Source organism: Megalobrama amblycephala, linkage group LG2 (genome assembly GCF_018812025.1).
Source record: "Megalobrama amblycephala isolate DHTTF-2021 linkage group LG2, ASM1881202v1, whole genome shotgun sequence".
Lineage (NCBI taxonomy): Eukaryota > Metazoa > Chordata > Actinopteri > Cypriniformes > Xenocyprididae > Megalobrama > Megalobrama amblycephala.
The window spans coordinates 41,954,531-41,970,068 of NC_063045.1; the positions used below are offsets into that span (position 1 = coordinate 41,954,531).

A 15,538-nucleotide genomic window follows, 5' to 3' on the forward strand; every position below is an offset into this window, starting at 1 on the left:
TTTAATTATATAATTCATTGTATAATAGACCTAATAATTGAATACTTAAAAATGCCAAATTCTCTTGATATCACCAATAGCTGATGCTTTGATATCTCTGGCTATTGTTGATACATGATATCATCTATTGGCACAAACCTACTGGCTGTACAATTTTTGTTTTTATTAATAAAACATTTTATTAAAAGAATAGCCCAGAAGAGTCATGAATCAAACTACAATGTAGCTTACAAGGACATCTCAGTTAAAATACATATTTTGTGTCATTGTTTTGAAGCACACTGTCTTTTTTATCTCATTACGTTCAGTTCAGCCTGGTAACCCACATTCACAGCTTAGGTAATTTAGTATTTCGTTTGCTGTGGCACTAGAGATTCAGGAGAAATATGCTCTTTGCAGCCAGATGATCTAGATAAAGATAACAGCCTAACTAGCCTTTGATAACAGGGCCATGCTATTGAGGCAAACTTTGACCCCTTGGGTTAACAATGTCCATTATTGTAGGATGACAAACAAACAAACAGGTACAATAGTTCTTGCACTTTTGTACACCCTTGTACTTACAGATTTTTTCTAGGAACTTGAGGCTGGATATTTTAAGACTACATTTGTATTGTTGTGGCTGCAGTTTATGGACAGTGCCGAGTGTGTTTCTATATAATAATTGTGAGGGTTAAATTATTCTTAATTCATCGTTTTACCTTTCCTGTTTCTTGTAGCTCTTAAGACTTAAATGGACTGTGGGACAACATGACCCAAACATGATGACACTTCACAATCGTGTGTCCTTGTAGAGAGGGAAATAATGCATGTAAGTGTAATGGGCTACCAGTGAAGCATACAAATTGGTAATAGTCAACAAGTCAGTTGGATTCAGATGAAGCTGGGCAATTTTTTTTTCCTCAAAAAGCTTCAGTGCACAGGTTATAGCGGCTTGATGGTTTTTATTGTCATATGTTTACTAGGAAATCTATACCAGGTCACTGCATGCTAACAGCAAGTGATGGTATGCAATGGTATGTAATTATGATATTTATTGCTTGGACTCTGAATTGGTTTTGTCACCATTTAGCCTTTAAAAGAGACCACTGGACAGTAGTTTTGGAAGATATAATGACAGTATTTTGTTTTTTTTTTCTCCAGCATCCTCTGAAATTTTCCTAACAGCACCAATGGGATTATAGTTTGGTAAAACTGATGACTCTGTAGTTTGCTGTGTATGCTTGGATGGCCTCAGTCCTCATTTTTTTTTTTTTTTTTTTACAGTAGACAATGAGTTCATGGTACACGCAGTGCAGATCTTCAACTGAATGGTTATACATTAAGACTTCGATCAATTTTTCTCTTTGTTCTGCATATTGCTGTATTCCTTTTTTTTCCTGGCAAAGAAAATTCCTGTTGCACTTAAAACGTATGAGATGCAAAAGATTGTAATGAAATTGTCCATTTTGCCTCATTTTTTCTGGCATGGATAACACAATATGAAACACATTTCAAATAGCAGGGGTAATAGCTTCAGACTAATTATGTTTGATGTAATGATTCAGCTCTAAAATGACTAATCAATTTCCACAGAACAGTATAAAATATGGCATTAAAGATATTGCAGGACATTAGTCATATCTTAAAGTTGATTAGTTCATAGGTGATAATGACTAAGTTTAAAAATGGTTCCTAGTAAATTAATCCAAATGGCTCTTGAGACTCTTTATGTAATTCTGTTCTAATTCAAAAGAGAGTGCCAAAAGCTTAACAGATTTATAGCGATATTCTTTATGCTGTGTAGAACTTCATAAACACTCTACATCACATACTGGTCCTCTTTATGAGGTTGTGCTAGAATATGCGATCTATATTATCTCATTTATATAGGACATGCATATGAGATCTCTCATGTTCTGAGACAGATGTCAGAAGCAAACCAATCAGAGGTAATAGCTTTGTGTGTGCTAATCTTGACAGGGATTGGAAAGGTTTTATTTCATGAACTGATCTATTACCACTCAGTTTAGAGAGACACACAAACCACAAATTCCAATTATGCAGTCAACCAATCCTGAAAAAAGGAGCATACAAAGAGGCTAAAAGACCCATAAAAATGTGCCTTGGGCAACACAATTTGTTGGAAAAGAAAAACAAAAGACAAAATCGACATCTTTCATGTTTATTGTATTACTATTTTTTTATTTATTAATTTGGCGAGTAGCCATCTAATAAGATCAATAATGTACATTCATCTGGACACTATTACAAAGTAAATTACTTCAGGTTCAGGGTGATACAAGTACACTGTACTTTATCCCTTGCTAATATCAGGGATTCTCATTAGCCACATAAATCTGCAACGGTCTAAAACAGCAAATTGTTACATGTTAAATAAAATCACCATCTTTCATTAATTATGATTACCATTAACATTACTATGACAGACAGTATTTCACTCCTGGGTAATATTTCACTTGTTGAATGTCAATGCTAATTAAATTTCATCAAGATTGCAAATGATTCTGTGTTTGATTTAAAAAATAAAATATTAAAAATAAAATCTGATGGCCCCTGACATTTTTTAAAAATCTTACAGAAGAGAATTAAACAGTTATGTCAAAACAAGATAATGACCTCTTGACCTCACAAAAATACCGTAGGTGTAGATGGAAGCAACATTTAGTCATATGAGCGTTGATAACTGAATATTTAGCAAAATAAATTTGCTGCTCTTGTTAAACTGTTAAGTTGATGTTGTGCTGTTTCCCTCTGCAGGTTCTGTTGCTTGTGACAAGAGATTAGCAGGCCTCCTCCTCCTCCAAGCCTCCTCCCTGCTGCTGTTCAGTTCTGGGGAAAGGATGTGCCCCTATAGCTGTCGCTGCGAGGGAAAAATTGTTCATTGTGAGTCAGCTGGCTTCCAGGATGTCCCAGAAAATATTTCAATTAGTTGCCAAGGTCTATCCCTACGCTACAATGACCTGCACACAATGCTCCCCTACCAGTTTGCCCATCTTAACCAGCTACTGTGGCTGTATCTGGACCACAATCAAATCACATTTGTGGATAGTCGTGCTTTTCAGGGAGTGCGGCGATTGAAGGAGTTGATCTTAAGCTCCAATAGGATTTCACAGCTCCATAATGTGACTTTTCATGGAGTACCTAACCTTCGCAGTCTCGATCTCTCCTACAACAAGTTGCAGGAGCTGCAGCCAGGCCAGTTTTATGGTCTTCGAAAACTGCAGAATCTGCACTTGCGCTCCAACGGGCTTACGACAATCCCTGTTCGGGCTTTTCTGGAGTGCAGAAGCTTGGAGTTTCTAGACTTGGGCTATAATCGGCTTCGGGTTCTAACTCGCACGGCATTCCTGGGTTTGTCTCGACTTATGGAGCTCCACTTGGAGCATAACCAGTTTTCACGAATCAACTTCTTTCTCTTTCCTCGCCTTGCTAACCTTCGTGCCCTGTACCTGCAGTGGAATCGTATTCGAGCTGTCAACCAAGGCCTTCCGTGGAGCTGGTACACCTTGCAGAAGCTTGATATTTCTGGCAATGAGATACAGGTACTAGATCCTGTAGTATTTCAATGCCTTCCCAATCTTCAGGTTCTCAACTTAGAGTCTAACAAACTGGCCAATGTGTCTCAGGAAGTTGTGGCTGCCTGGATCTCCCTAACAACCATTAGCCTTGCAGGCAACATGTGGGATTGTGGGCCAGGCATTTGTCCACTTGTTGTCTGGCTCAAGAATTTCAGAGGCACCAAGGACACTAGTATAATCTGCAGCAGTCCCAAGCACCTTCAAGGGGAGAAGGTCATGGAGGCTTCAAGGAGCTTCATTGACTGTGATGACTATGAAATTACTGCTCAGTCACCTTTATATCTGCAGACCTTTGATCCGAATTTTGACCTTACCCCTGAACCAACTGATTCGACAATGGCTCCTACAACACCGCCTCCACCCCTGCCTTCACCTGCCTCTGAGGCGCCCATTCCTCCTCCACACCCTAGACCAGCTCAACGGCCCACCTTTCCCAGCCATGCAAATTTAGATCCCAGAGACTCCCGTCAATGGACACCCTCATCTTCTGACAGCTTATTAGTGACACCAGCTCCTGAGCAAGACAATGCGTCATTTCACAAAGTGGTAATGGGTGGCGTGGCACTGTTCCTCTCAGTGTCCCTTGTCCTGTCGGTAATTTATGTCTCCTGGAAACGTTACCCTGGTGCCACCCGGCTATTGCAGCAGAGTTCAGTGGGCCGAAAGCGAAGGAAAAAGAGTCAGGAGCCAGAGCAGAACCTGAGCTCCCAGCTTCAGGAATATTACATGAGCTACAACCCTGCAGCCACACCAGAAGCTTTGGAGGTGCTGGGCAATGGGACAGGTACCTGCACCTGCACCATATCCGGCTCCCGGGAATGTGAGGTATGACATGTGAAAGCAGCCTAAAATCAAATCAAATCAAAACAAATGAACGACTCAGGAAATAGAGGTAATTTCTTCATTGTGCATGCTGGAAATATTCACCAGAGCAAGGGTAAGCACCTTTGACTCCTTAGGTCCTTCAAAATGACTCATAAAAGGGATTGACTCATTTAGTCTGCTTTCCTTGACTCCACTTATTATAATGATAGATAAATCTAGGGATGCACCAATATAGACATTTTTGGTTGATACAATAATTATTTGTGTTTTGAAGCTGATAACCAGTATATTGGCTTATGTTAGGTAACAGTTAACATTTTGTCTGATTGATTGCAACACTCATCTTAAAATTCCAGGTCTCTACATGCTTATATTGACATCAAGCATCATATTAAAAATATCTGCATTTTTTACTTATCAAAACGTTAATGATAGCTTTAAAAAGTCATATTTACCGTTTGATACCCAATATGACCGCAGATATGTTGTGCATTCCTAATGTTGCTGTACAAGTTAAACCATAAACCAGGAGTCAATGGTTCCTTTACCAAAAAGCACTGCCCTGCCCCACACATCTACATCTTGATTTTGGCCTCATTAGTTATTTCTCTTGTGAAAGGCTTTTACATTTTGTTTGTCCTAATGATGATTATTATGCTTTGTGATTGGAACACTGATATTCACTTGAGATGTAAAAGGGTTTCTGAAAACCTCAGAAAAACAGGCAAAACCATGCCTGTTGCATTGGGAATGGGTTTGCATCATTTAGCTTCTGAGAGTGCAGAAGAAATAACTTATAAATAATAAATAAAAAAAGACATCTGTCGATAATTAAAATTGCAGTGCAGGCTAATGATATATTGACTGTCACAACCCATTAGAGCAGGCAAAATGCCTCCTTCACTCTCTAATGTCATGTTTAAAAGCATCTATCTCTTTATCTGTAAAAATCCATAAGTGGTTTTTATGCAGCTCTTTTGGAAAATTTTAAAGGCTGCATTTTAATTTTGTATATATTTCATGTGCCAAACAATGACCATGGAGACATGAATGCAATATTTTAATCACTGGCATGACATTGTTGCAGCGAGGGAAATAGTATAAAGTTTTCGCCAGTGTTTATAACAGTCTTAAGTGTGAAGTGAAGATGCTGTTTTTAACAGTCATGCAAAATCCCATGATGCGGCTCTGCTTCAGTTCAGCCAGGAATAGCCAGTAAAAACCTGTAAAATCATGATTTTCGTCTTCCCTTCTTTGATGTTCTGTGTCTGTCTCACTGAAAAGAGATAAATCTTATCAATAGATTTGCACCGGGAATGTTTATTTTAAAGGTTTATTTGGACTTAAAAGAGAAACTGTATATGGCAAAAAAAAAACAAATACTCAACTGGAAGTAATCTACTTGTTTAAATAAGCTAATGGAGGTAACCAAACATTACTCAATAAGAAAAGCTATTAGACTGTAAATGTTTAGTTTGAGCAATGAAATCACTGAGTTGAATTAATGAGACAATGAACATAGAGAATAGGACAAACAATGAGATTTTCTGTTCCAGCTTTAGTGTGTTATTTTAAAGATTATGTGTAAAACACCACCTTGAAGAGTGGGTGTTTAAATGACAGATTCATTTGCACCTTGTCAATGCACTTGGTGTTACCCATGCAGATACTACTTGTGTTGGATTGTGAGAAAGTAAGATAACACTTTATTAATTCCACAAAGGAAATTCAGGTATTACAGCAGACTTGTTTATAAACATATTCAGATGAGAGAAAGTTGCACACATTGATAACAGCAGGGAACTCCATTGGACCTGATGATATGGATGGTTTTCATGATTTCTGAAAGCCTGGACAGCATTGCCTTCAGCCCACCTGCAGGGGATTGAGGTTTGTTCGTGGACTGAGGTACCTTTCTTGATTAAGCTAGAGCCTTGTGGCACCTCCTGCCTATAGGTGCTTGTGGCACCTCCTGCCTATGTGCCCTTTCTTATACAGGCAGTGTGTATTAGCTGCCCACTCTAGTTTATTGACCGAGTGGACCCCAGGTAGGCCTATACCACCCCAATGTCTTTGCCATTGATGGTGACAGGGCTGAATGGAGTTCTTTTCCTACCAAAGTCTCCTCACCATTCCTTAGTCTAAGATTTTGAATAGAAGCAATAGACCACTATGGAGCTATTTACATCGGATGCAAACTTTTGCCCAATGGCAAAAAGTTTTTTTTCTTCTTTTTTCCCCCTAGTCCAGCAATGAAATGCGTCTACCATTAAGATGTTTAGATCAGATTAAGATGTTAAGATCAGTCCGGAGCTGCTGCAGATACTGTACATATACCAGAGCAAAGCCTGTGATTGGAAAATTGCTTGTATATTCATATTCACACTTTTGTTCTATGTGATACATAGACTTCCATCAATATTTGTGTCTCTGATCTGTAGGTAATGTATTTCTACATTTATATTTTTAACATTCTTCACCTTTGAGTTTATCACTGCGAAATACAAACTCAACTTTATGCATGCCTGCAATAAATAATTATTTTTGCAATACAAATTACTTAGGGCCATATTTTCTAAACAGGGCAAATTGGCATGAGACCGGAATCACATAAAAACACAAATGGGAGTAGAAAGTTCTGTGGGTGATCAACTGACAATGTGCAAATTAAAGAGTACAGACGTATAGTCAGTTAATTTCCATTATGAACAACACAATCTACCAAGAGTAGCTAAAATAATGTGGTTTGGCAGAAAGCAACGCAAGTACCACAATCAAGGTCCAGAAAGGTTGTAAATGCATTGTTAAAATAGTCTACATAATACATGTGTAATTAAGTTGCTTTCTATGGGGGATAAAAAAAACCTCTTGGATTTCATCAAAAATATCTTAATTTGTGTTCCAAAGATGAACAAAGGTCTTACGGCTTTTTGAACGACACTTAATGACAGAAATTTCATTTTTGCGTGAACTAACCCTTTAATGTCTATACCAGAGGTTGTTTTTTTTGTTGTTTTTGGTGCTTGCCTTCAGTTATTAAATTCCAAAAACAAATTACTTGAGTTAAAGTTTGTCTCATTTTGTTGATTTGATGTTGAATTTGAGTTGGTAAGTTTGAGCTTTGTTCAGTCTGCCACTTATTTGTTTTGCTCACCCTTAAAAAAAAATGTTAATTTTATCAAATATACTTAAGTAAAGTTTTAGTATATTTTTAAAGTGCCCCTGTAGTCAATAATTTTATCCCTTAAAACTCATCTTTGATCACCAAAATGACATTTAAACATTTTTTCCTGTAAAAAAAAAAAAAGAAAAAAGAAAAAAAGAAAGCCTTAAAATAGCTTGAATGTAACTCATCATTTAGTATACACGGATCTATGAATGTACTAATTAGCCCCGCCTCCACTCACTCGCACAACCTCAGAGATCCACTCGGTCAACTTGCTGAGGTAAAATGGTATCACTTGGTATGGTGTCACTTTTTACAACATTGGACACATAACAGTAATTAATATGATTAGCCTTTTGCTTGATTACTTTATCAAAAACCATGTTCCCTTTCGCGAGTCAGACAGCTGTCTATTAAAATTAAGTATCCTTAGAAACGCTTTGAACACCTTAGAACATCAGTGGAAAAAGCCATATTCATCATAACAGATACATCATACAGTACACCCACTATATTGCTAAATATACCCCATTTTTCATATCAACAGAAAATTATACCGTGATAACCTTCTCTTGAGACTCCCCTGCTTCAAATTGGTCTTAGTTAATATGCTAAAAAGCCCGCCGGTACGTTAATGTGATTGATTACAAAGCAGTTTGTGACGTCAGAAACATCAACAATTTCAAACCACTTTTTTGAAACTGTCTTTAAATCACTGCAGTTTTAAAGAGAAGATACTCGGCAATGGTGTTGACTTATGGATTTGCACATGGTTTGTCTTTAAGCAGATTAAAAACACCACATAGACATATAAACAACATAAAAAACTTGATTTTCACCAACGGGGGACTTTAAGTATACTTTATGTAGTAAGTATACTAATATCAATGTACTAGTAGTATACTTGTAAGTGTACTATTAACTTTTTGGGACTAAATTGGCCCACTTTTTACTGTATAAAAGTATAGTTTAAGTGTAACAATAGTAAACTCTGAGTACACAACTAGTTTACATATATTTTTTTTATTTGTACTGCAACTATAACATATAATGTGGCCACATATAATACCACTTATATAGCTGCAAGCAGCAATTATGGGGCCAAGCAAAAAAGGCACAACAAGCCAGCCAACATGGCTGGGAGCATCAGACTAACTGCAAAAGTGAGCAATTAAAGACCTATTAAGATCATTTTAGGCAAAAGAGCTGAAAAATGATATATACAGTCAATAATACAGATTTACTGGTTCATCACTTTCGACCAATAGGTGGCGCTGTGATCAAATTAATGTGGTCTGATCAGAGTGAGGTGACAATGACACTTGCTAAGGATATGACTCCTGTGAAAATAAGTCAACTAGATCAAAAGTTATAAGCATATGAAAAAAAAAAAAAAAAACACTAGGTGGCGCTGGTTTGAAACTTCTCAGGCTCCTTCAGGGCCTTGTGCTGATGACCCATACTGAGTTTGGTAACGATACGGTAATGCGTTTATAAAATACAGCATTTTTGCACAAAATTCAAAATGGCCGACAGCCAAAATGGCTGATATGGGAAAATTGGATATCATTCGACTCGGCATGATGCCCTGAATCTAACGACCAAAGTTATGATTTTTGGACAAACCTATCTGAAGCTACAAGCAAAAATTGCCATTTTTTGTATATCCAAACCAGTAGGTGGTGCTGCTGCCGAAGAGCATGTAGGCTCTGGTCTTGCTTGGGATATGATGTATGAAGTTTGGTCTGAATATGATAAAGCATTGCAGAGATACAGCTATGAGTCCAAATTGGGTGCTCTACGTTAAATTAATTTGCGTGTTATTTGAGAATGGTTTGATTTACTGAAAAGCTTTTGATAACTTTTTGCCAGAATGGACTGAAGATGATCTGATTTGATTTTCATGACAATCAAATGAAGCGTCTAGGATGATTTCGAAAAAGCAGGTTTTTCGCAAAATTCAACATGACGGACAAACCATAAGTCGAAACCTAGCATGTTTGGTATCGTTGGACTCAGCAGGGATTCAGGAGTCTAAGGACATGACTCTTTTGAAAATAAGTTGAACACAGTCAAAGTGATAAGCATTTGAATATTTGATGTTACCACTAGGGGTCGCTGGTGCAAAACTTCTCAGGCACCTTCAGGGCATTGTGCTGATGACCCGTACCGAGTTTTGTGAGGATACGCTAATGCGTTCATAAAATACAGCATTTTAGCGCAAAATTCAAAATGGCCGGGGTGTAAATCGGACAGTTCATCACGATTCGATACAATATCGATTCTCATAGCCAGCGATTCGATATTTTCCGATACCTCAAAAAGTTCTGCGATACGATTACGATACGATTCGATTCGATTAATATTTCGATATTTTGAGCCTATTTTACACAACCAGTTAAATTTTTATTAACTCAACCAAAATATATAACAAACATTTATTTCAAAATTTCACATCCTGAACCCTGATTGGGACATCCACAAATAAAAATTCACACAGTAACTTAATGACACATCATGACATGACAACAGTCAAGAAAGTATTTTAGTTCTGTGCTAAAATGTGTAATGTCAAAAAACTGATAAACAAGGAATACATATATACACATACACGCATAATTAAAAGACATTTCTTTTAAATGTATAGTGCAGGTTTTTAATGAAGCAACAATATATTATAGGTAGGACAAAACAAGATAGGCTATTAATATTCTTTCATTGTGCAAATTTATTATAAAGGCTCCAATACAGAGCGGCACAAAGCACCTATGCGCATCCCGTGTGCAGAATGATGTGCTTGAAGCAACACAGAGTAACAGCGCGTGGCGCTCTTATGCGGAAGTTTATTGACCATATTCTTTTAACAGTTTTAATTTCAGTTACTGTGTCTGTTTAGAACGATTCATAGCACTCTATTCTCCAGTGTTGTGATCTAACGGACACTGTTTGAGATGTGTGCGCACTGCTTTTTGCAAGGCTTTAAACACAAGCAAATTATAAACTTTCGTGAATATTCAGCACTGGCCCGATCAGCCAGTGACAGTTCCATCTACTGTCCCGAGTATCTTTCACAAGTTCTGAAAGGTAGTTTAAATGAGAATGCACGCGTTGGCGATAATGCATAGACTGAAATTGTGTGAAAATGTGGAGAGTGTTAAAACAAAGATGCCTCTATAAATAGGCCACAGTTATCGATTTTTTTACGCATTGCATCGATGCATCGGATCGTTAGACATTAGATGGATGTATCGATATATATCGATGTATTGTTACACCCCTAGTAATAATGGATATCATTCGACTCAGCATGATACCCCGAATCTGACGTGACCTCATTTATGATTTCTGGACAAACCATTCAGAAGTTATTAGCAAAAATAGCCATTTTTGAATGGCTTTTGAATGGCATTTGAAATCGGTCATCACTAAATAAGTAATTATTTTGGGGGTTTTTTGGCGCACCAAAAATATTCTCATCGCTTTATAATATTAATATTGAGCCACTGTACCACTGTACTCACATGAACCGATTTAAATATGTTTTTAGTACCTTTATGGATCTTGAGAGAGGAAATGTCATTGCTCCCTATGCAGGCTTCACTGAGCCAACGGATTTCAACTAAAACGTCTTAATTTGTGTTCCGAAGATGAATGAAGGTCTTATGGGTGTGGAACGGCATGAGGGCAAGTAATAAATGATAGAATTTTCATTTTTGGGTGACCTAACCCTTTAAGTACATTTCTGAGTAGTACATGAAAAGAAAGTATACTTTCTAATTTTTAGTTTAAAAGACTAAAATAGCGCACTTGAATAAACTTCAGGTGTGAAGACCATTTGGCAGTGATGCATTTGGTGTGAAAGGGCATTACTTTTAGTCTAAATGTAGTCCAGGTATCATCTTAAGTTCAGTGTGTTAAAGCTAAAAACATCTAATTTTGACTCATTAAGCGCATTGTAACCTCAATGAGAGTAGTAAAACTTTTAAGGAATGAGCCTAGAATATACAGTGGGTATGGAAAGTATTCAGACCCCCTTAAAATTTTCACTCTTTGTTATATTGCAGCCATTTGCTAAAATCATTTAAGTTCATTTTTTTTTTTCTTCATTAATGTACACACAGCACCCCATATTGACAGAAAAACACAGAATTGTTGACATTTTTGCAGATTTATTAAAAAAGAAAAACTGAAATATCACATGGTCCTAAGTATTCAGACCCTTTGCTCAGTATTTAGTAGAAGCACCCTTTTGATCTAATACAGCCATGAGTCTTTTTGGGAAAGATTCAACAAGTTTTTCACACCTGGATTTGGGGATCCTCTGCCATTCCTCCTTGCAGATCCTCTCCAGTTCTGTCAGGTTGGATGGTAAACGTTGGTGGACAGCCATTTTTAGGTCTTGCACTGAGGAGAGGCTTCTGTCTGGCCACTCTGCCATAAAGCCCCGACTGGTGGAGGGCTGCGGTGATGGCTGACTTTCCGACTGCATCTCTGGAGCTCAGCCACAGTGATCTTTGGGTTCTTCTTTACCTCTCTCACCAAGGCTCTTCTCCCCTGATAGCTCAGTTTGGCCGGACAGCCAGCTCTAGGAAGGGTTCTGGTCATCCCAAACATCTTCCATTTAAGGATTATGGAGGCCACTGTGCTCTTAGGAACCATAAGTGCAGCAGAAATTTTTTGTAACCTTGGCCAGATCTGTGCCTTGCCACAATTCTGTCTCTGAGCTCTTCAGGCAGTTCCTTTGACCTCATGATTCTCATTTGCTCTGACATGCACTGTGAGCTGTAGGGTCTTATATAGACAGATGTGTGGCTTTCCTAATCAAGTCCAATCAGTATAATCAAACATAGCTGGACTCAAATGAAGGTGTAGAACCATCTCAAGGATGATCAGAAGAAATGGACAGCATCTGAGTTAAATATATGAGTGTCACAGCAAAGGGTCTGAATACTTAGGACCATGTGATATTTCAGTTTTTCTTTTTTAATAAATCTGCAATAATGTCAACAATTCTGTGTTTTTCTGTCAATATGGGGTGCTGTGTGTACATTAATGAGGAAAAAAAAATGAACTTAAATGATTTTAGCAAATGGCTGCAATATAACAAAGAGTGAAAAATTTAAGGGGGTCTGAATACTTTCCGTACCCACTGTATCTTTTATTCTTGTGATTTAAAGTTCCTTTGAAACATTAAAAAGGAACTCAAAATAAATGTGTGGGAGAAAACATACTTTAAATATAACAGTATCACTTTACCTTTCAGTTGTCTCAGTAGAAACATTTTGTTTTTGTCACTACACCGGTTTCTGCCTATGTTTAATAATACAAAAGCAGGCGTCCATTCTGCTTATGCCAGCACAGTGCTGCTGTGCCGAGTTCAGAGCTTTTCATTTCAGCCCATGCTCAGTAGAGGCCGTCCCTGTGGTTGCTGGTAAGATGCACTGATCATGAGCAGTAACCATGTATCACAGTGTGCTGTAGCTTTTGGTCTGTAATGGAATCTGCAGTGGCAAGGAGGAAGGGGAGAAGGAATGAAAGCCAAGGCAGCTCTTTAGACTTGAATGAGCTTATTCATCTGCTCCTTTCCCACAGAATGCATTAGTACAATTCAGATATGTTGGGTCTAAACTAGCAATATGAGAAAATAAAATCACAGTGTGCCTGGGACTGGGGAGCATGCTTCAAATATCTCTGGAATATATGTAAAGGATGGGGACATTAGGGTCCTAACTAGGGGGACTGATTATATTACAGTATATGTGGACATTTTGAGATTATACCCATATCTGTCTGCTTTTCCACGTTACAGTATTGTTTTTCAAATATTTTTGTAAATTATAAAATATATAGTGTTATTGTACCTCCAGTTTGCTGTCAAGAAATTTTATTTATATATTTGTGATGTGATCTGCAAAACCGATCACATGGTGAAATTTTACTTATCACAGGTTACACTGCTGTATGAAAGCTGGATTTGGCCCTTTCCAAATCTGTTTTTACTTCTTTCATAGCTTGTCTGTAACAAAAAAGTTACAAAAGTATGGTTATCTGAAGTCGGCTAATGGCTCTGATTTTTAGGAACGGAATTATGAGAAAAACAGGTTTAAATAACTGTCAACCCCTTTTTTTGCATAGACATGAAAATGCACTATCCAAACATAAATGGTTGTAATTCAAAAATGCTTTGGAATATCGATCTAAGGTTGGTCTTGTTTTAAAGAAGACACTAGTCAGATTATTGTAGAAGTAAAATAAATTATAAAAGTGAAAAAAAAGTTATAGAAATTTAAGTTCATGAAAATGTAAAAATATAAATGTTTATATTTTATAATAATATATTACAAAGCATGTTTTACTCTTAAACTGCAAGAAAATAAAAGCCAAAAATGGCAACATTCCAAATTTTAGGTTGAAATATTTCAAAAATTAGCTTTCAGTAAGATTTTGTTTGGGCGCAGTACCAAACTCTTTCACTAGATGACACCCAAGCTCAATATCTGATCATTTAAAGGTGCCCTAGAATCAAAATTTGAATTTACCTTGGCATAGTTGAATAACAAGAGTTCAGTACATGGAAATGAAATACAGTGAGTCTCAAACACCACTGTTTCCTCCTCCTTGTGTAAATCTCATTTGTTTAAAAGACCTCCAAAAAACTGGCAAATCTCAACATAACACCGACTGTTATGTAACGGTCGGCATCATTGATATGTATGCCCCCAATATTTGCATATGCCTTGAACATGGGTTGGCATTACACAAGGGAAGGCAGTATTAACGTCTGGATCTGTGCACAGCTGAATCATCAGACTAGGTAAGCAAACAAGAACAATAGCGAAAAATGGCAGATGGAGCGATAACAACTGACATGATCCATGACTACATGATATTTTTTAGTGATATTTGTGAATTATCTTTATAAATGTTTCGTTAGCATGTTGCTAATGTACTGTTAAATGTGGTTAAAGTTACCATCGTTTCATACTGTATTCACGGAGACAAGAGCCATCGCTATTTTCAGTCTGTATAATTCATAAACAAATCTTCATTCTTTATAAATCTCTCCAACAGTGTGTAATGTTAGCTTTAGCCACGGAGAACTATCAAACTCATTCAGAATCAAATGTAAACATCCAAATAAATACTATACTCGCATGATCCGACGCATGCATGCAGCATGCATGACAAACATCTTGTAAAGATCCATTTGAGGGTTATATTAGCTGTGTGAACTTTGTAAATGCACTGTATTATAGTCGAGAGCTCGGAGGGCAGGGAGCGCGCGATTTAAAGGGGCTGCAGCCTGAATCGGTGCATAGTTAATGATGCCCCAAAATAGGCAGTTAAAAAAATTAACCCTTTGACCCATACGATCACACCGGTGTGATCAGACTTGGCTGGCCCCAGGAGCGTACGATCACACCGGTGTGATTAGAAAGTTCAGTGCATCACACGATCAACTGCCAAATTCAAATGTGCGTGCGCGCTTTGGCTGGCGCTAAACCAGAGACGGACGCGCACAGCGCTTTTCATATATTACATATATGCAGTGTTTTCAACAAAATAATGTTTATTTTAGGTTTCAGACATTTAAATTCACATGAGTACTAACAAAACAATATATTTAGGGTTTGTAAAATACACAATGTCTATAGAAGCGGAAATAACAACCCTTTCCATTATAATTAGACGACACGTTTTATTCATATCAGATACACATTGTGAAAGTAACTTTAAAGCTTACTGTATTCTTCCCCAGTTCACTTACCGCCACTTACTTTCATGTATTTCGGGAGAAGTGGATAAATTAACGTGTTGTAAATCCAACAGATCCGATTCTCTGTGCGGCGCAAACTAACATGGTGGCGCCCATTGCGCATATGGCTCAACTAACATAATCGTTATAAAGGTGTTTAAACAGCAAAACACATCCACTTGCACATAATTTGGCAATCGGAATATTAGA

General features: G+C 37.4%; 1 protein-coding gene across 2 annotated transcripts in view; it reads left to right on the forward strand.

Moving 5' to 3' along the window:
• lrrtm4l1 (leucine rich repeat transmembrane neuronal 4 like 1) overlaps positions 1–15,538 on the forward strand; it is a 47,758-nt gene that overhangs the window by 17,663 nt on the left and 14,557 nt on the right. Inside the window, exon 2 of one of the 2 annotated variants that reach the window (XR_007182714.1) lies at positions 2,761–4,473. Coding sequence is in view for 1 of the 2 variants with exons in the window: in XM_048176321.1 (XP_048032278.1) it covers positions 2,761–4,406 (1,646 nt within the window). In the remaining variant the exon portion in view is untranslated. The remainder of the gene's footprint in view (positions 1–2,760; positions 4,474–15,538) is intronic. The other variant, XM_048176321.1, reaches the window with a different exon arrangement.